The following is a 4099-nucleotide window of genomic DNA, read 5'->3' as shown; positions in this document are numbered from 1 at the left end:
TCAGGTGTCAGAGCAGAGCTCCCTGTCGGAGCGGCAGAGCGTGATGTGAACTGAAAAGTTTTTCTGTGGCAATATTATTTAAGGAATCGTTGAGCTAGCTAGCTAGCATACATTGTCACTATCTGCTAACGTTAGCTTTAGCCTTCTATTTCATATAGTTTTTTTCATAGTTTTTTTCATTTCCTATAAACAGAGGTGGTATAAGTATATATATATTGTACTTGAGTAAAAGTAGAAGTACTCAGATCTTGTACTAGAGTAAAAGTCGAAGTACTCAGATCTTGTACTAGAGTAAAAGTAGAAGTACTCAGGTCTTGTACTTGAGTAAAAGTAGAAGTACTCAGATCTTGTACTTGAGTAAAAGTAGAAGTACTCAGATCTTGTACTAGAGTAAAAGTAGAAGTACTCAGGTCTTGTACTTGAGTAAAAGTAGAAGTACTCAGATCTTGTACTAGAGTAAAAGTAGAAGTACTCAGGTCTTGTACTTGAGTAAAAGTAGAAGTACTCAGATCTTGTACTTGAGTAAAAGTAATAGTCCCAGAGTGTAGGAATACTCATTGAGTAATAAATCATTAGTAACATGTCATCAGAATTAGTAAATGATGAATTGATTTTGATACCCGGGTGATCACCCGTATTCATGTCTATAATTTTGAGCACCAAATTATTGAAAAGTATCGATAAGAGTACCGATACCGATAAGCAGTACCGGTATCGATAAGCATCGTTTTTTTTATATATTCAGTCAATCTTAGTTGATAAAAATAGCCCAATAACTTACATAACAAGCTTGAAGTCAACCCTTCATATTTCACATTATTATAAGCAATCTGAGACTTCTTTTTAAGGGATGAGCTGCAACAATTTGTGTTACAAGATATAAGTGAAACCCTCTGGAAAGCTGTGATGAAGGCTGTTTTTTTTTCTTTCCATAAAGCATATTCAAGTATCAAGAATAATGTACCTTCATTTCATTGATTTTGCTAAATGATAACTTAATTTATGAGGCAGTATACCTCACCTCTAGAGAGGGGCCCAGCCCTTCGTATGTGTTCCTGTGTGTTAGAGTGTTTATATCTGCAGGTTGCGTGAGTGAGGGGCATTGTTGTCAGTGGTCATGTCTCTTCTGTGTGTTAGAGTGTTTAGCTCTGCAGGTTGGGTGAGAGGGGCATTGTTGTCAGTGGTCATGTCTCTTCTGTGTGGACAGTGTTACCTCTCAGTGCATCTCCATTGGACACATCACAGGGAATGAAGTGGCAGTGTCCCTCTCCGAACTCGGCGTCCAGCAGTGCCTTGCTCTCCTCTCCACACGTCTTGTTCAGGTCCACCACAGCCACCTGCAGGACCACTGTTAGTCAGATGGAGTTTCTTTGAATTCACAGACGCGGACTAACAGCAGAGGTTGAGGAAGTAAGACTCAACATTTAAATCCATCTCTGCAGAAGCTTGATGAAGGATCACTTCTGCAAACTCTGCTGAGTGAGGTCTGTGGTTAGACACGTGTGAGCCTAGAGGACATGAAGACATGTTCACCAGCCGGCAGGGTGTGAAGAACGTTCTCAGAAACAGATCAACTTCTTTCAAAAGCCTTTTTGCCATGCAAAGTGTTGCTTTCACTTCCGGCCACAATGCCACTTGCTCATCTCCAACACAATTTAAAGCAGTGTATAATGTATATATAACCTAATATACTATTATTCTAGACTCATCATCTCAGGCAAGTTAACACTGGCTCTGTTTCAACATGCTGACCTTTGAAAGCAGGACTACGGTGTATTCAAAATGAAACATTACTAGAAAAAGTGAAGTAAAGCATGAAAGAGAAAATGTTTCCAAAAGGTTCCGAAGAGGTGGACATCTCATTAATCAAGCAGACCTACAGCTGTCTGAGTGTGACTGTCAGAGCTGCAAGTGCACAGAGCATATGGCAGAGCTAACTTCTTAAAAACGAAAAACATGTTATTTGAGAAGTTCAGCTCCTTTCTAAAGTGATAGCTGTGTGTTAGTCAGGGAAGTGGCGACACACACTGACCTTGGCTGAGCTCTGCAGCAGGGACTGAACCACGGCTCTCCCGATGCCCTGAGCTCCCCCGGTCACCAGAGCCACCTTCCCTCTCAGAGGCATGATCCAGCAGACCCTCACTTTTCCTCTTCCTCCCTCTGTCTCTCACTCGCCTCCCCCTCGGTTCTCTCTCTGCTATATGTTCTTCTCTGTTTTTGCTTCTCTTCTTCTGTCCTTCTCAGTGTGTGCATGCAGAGGCTTTCTCACCCTTGTGTGTGTTTTCTCTCCCTTAGCTGGGCTGTTATCCCTCCCTCCCTCCTCCCCACCCCCCCTCTCAGCTTATCAGTCTATACAAACAGTGCTCTGTGTGTGAGGGAGAATGAGAGAGTCTATGTAAACTCTGTGGGATAGTAATTGCAGCTTCCTGCAGCTTGTTGTACCTGTCCTCCTGCAGCTTGTTGTACCTGTCCTCCTGCAGCTTGTTGTACCTGTCCTCCTGCAGCTTGTTGTACCTGTCCTCCTGCAGCTCCTCCTCCTGCAGCTCCTCCTGCTTTATAAAGCACCCCCCTCTTGCCTCTCCTGTTTCACCTGAGCTCTACACGCCACTGTTAGTACAAGAATATATTTGTTGACATAATAAAGAGAACCTGGAAAACAGCTGTAAATCTCACATTTTCCTCTTCACCTCTATGTTGTCTTTTCGTGAGGTATTTGTGTAATTGCTGTTACACAATATGCAACATTGTTCAGTCATACATTACACAAGGTTCAGGTCTCTGCATGTTCACTCTTACGCTGTGCTGGAATCCATGGGAACCAAACAGTGCTGAAAAGACAGAAGTGTGATGGCAGCGCTTTGGTGCTTTACGTAAAGCAAAGACTTCCAGCCAAGATGTTTTCTTTGTGGGTTTCTAAAAAACACCAAGCTTTTGTTTATACAAAAACAACACTATTTATCATTTGCAAAAATCAGTTTCAGGAACATCCTAACAAATCCCTCCTCCTTCCTTCACACCCTTCCTTCCCTCCTCCTTCTTATCTTACATCCTTCCTGCTTTTTGAGCAGGATTCTGGAGGTGCACCCCCCCCAGCACAGGCTCCTCCTGTACATCCTGCCGCTGGGGGGGGTGGGGGTTCCACCTGCCTTCCCTCCGTCATCAACTGTGTCACTCTGGGTCCCGACCATATGAAGGTATATGAGGGTTTCAATAGTCGTTGGAAACCAGACTACCGACCTCTGCTTTGAAATCACAAGACAACAATTTACCAAAATAAAGTTAGGTTTTATCCATTTATAGCAATACAGGTCAAATTCAGACACATACTGTACATGGATCACCAAGCCTCTTCTTTTCATCTTTTCTTACAGCATTTCTGGATTGTTAACTCACCCTAGTTTCATACTAATCCTAACCTCCTTTTTTTCTTATGCGTTAGAACAGTGGTTCCCAACCTGGGGGGGCGCCAAAAATCGCAGGCCTCAGATGATTTGAGGCCTAATATCATATTTAGACTTTTTTTTTTTTTTAAATAATAATTGTTACACAATACATGATTGTGTACATTACAATAAACGTATACAAAATAATTGATTAATTAATTTGAATAAAAATTCAAGTTAGTAGCTATTAAAGGCATAAAAAGACAGAAATGTATAATTCTTTCTTTAATAGAAATGTTCTTCTGCCCGTAAAGTGTCCAAACCAGGCTTTTCTGGATAAGCACATTTTTAAAACATAGTCATTGTCCATGCCGGTTTCAGTTGGATTATTTGTCACAGTTGCTCCGATCAGATCGGTCTCCTCCATTTTGTAGATTATTTACGACTTTTGAATCCACATAAACACATCGGCAAAATCCGGCTTACTTTGAGCATGTGTTTTAAATAGTTTAATCCCTTTGTGAATTGTTTCCACTTCTGCGCCGTCCTTTAATTTCTTCATACAGCGGGAATCCAAATTAATGAATCCTGAGTCCAATAACCATTAAAGTCACTCCAATAATGCTCCTTAATTACGCTTTCATCCTCCTTTAACAAAATACTTCACATTCATCCAGTTTGTGACAGTAGTTGTAGCATTTTGAGACTTTTAAACT

The 4099-nt window shown here is 41.3% G+C and overlaps 1 protein-coding gene across 1 annotated transcript; it reads right to left on the bottom strand.

Annotated features, from left to right (window-relative positions):
* Positions 1-1184: 1184 nt before the first annotated feature.
* LOC104961624 (15-hydroxyprostaglandin dehydrogenase [NAD(+)]-like) lies at positions 1185-2493 on the bottom strand. Its single transcript, XM_010789954.1, has 2 exons — positions 2033-2493; positions 1185-1337 (listed from the first exon to the last, which is right to left on the bottom strand). Exons 1-2 carry the CDS (start codon positions 2123-2125, stop codon positions 1185-1187), a joined length of 246 nt encoding a protein of 81 aa, XP_010788256.1. The 5' UTR covers positions 2126-2493.
* Positions 2494-4099: the final 1606 nt, after the last annotated feature.

The sequence above is a fragment of the Notothenia coriiceps genome, unplaced genomic scaffold, assembly GCF_000735185.1.
Source record: "Notothenia coriiceps isolate Sejong01 unplaced genomic scaffold, NC01 NC01_scaffold00033489, whole genome shotgun sequence".
Taxonomy (NCBI): domain Eukaryota; kingdom Metazoa; phylum Chordata; class Actinopteri; order Perciformes; family Nototheniidae; genus Notothenia; species Notothenia coriiceps.
This window is presented reverse-complemented; position numbering and strand designations above follow the sequence as displayed.

What these genes read in the sequence shown, in the direction of transcription:
- LOC104961624 (XM_010789954.1), bottom strand. Translation starts at nt 2,125, where the DNA reads ATGCCTCTGAGAGGGAAGGTGGCTCTGGTGACCGGGGGAGCTCAGGGC. An exon ending in TGCTGCAGAGCTCAGCCAAG is followed by an intron (nt 1,338 to 2,032) that starts GTCAGTGTGTGT and finishes GTGGTCCTGCAG; the next exon opens with GTGGCTGTGGTGGACCTGAA.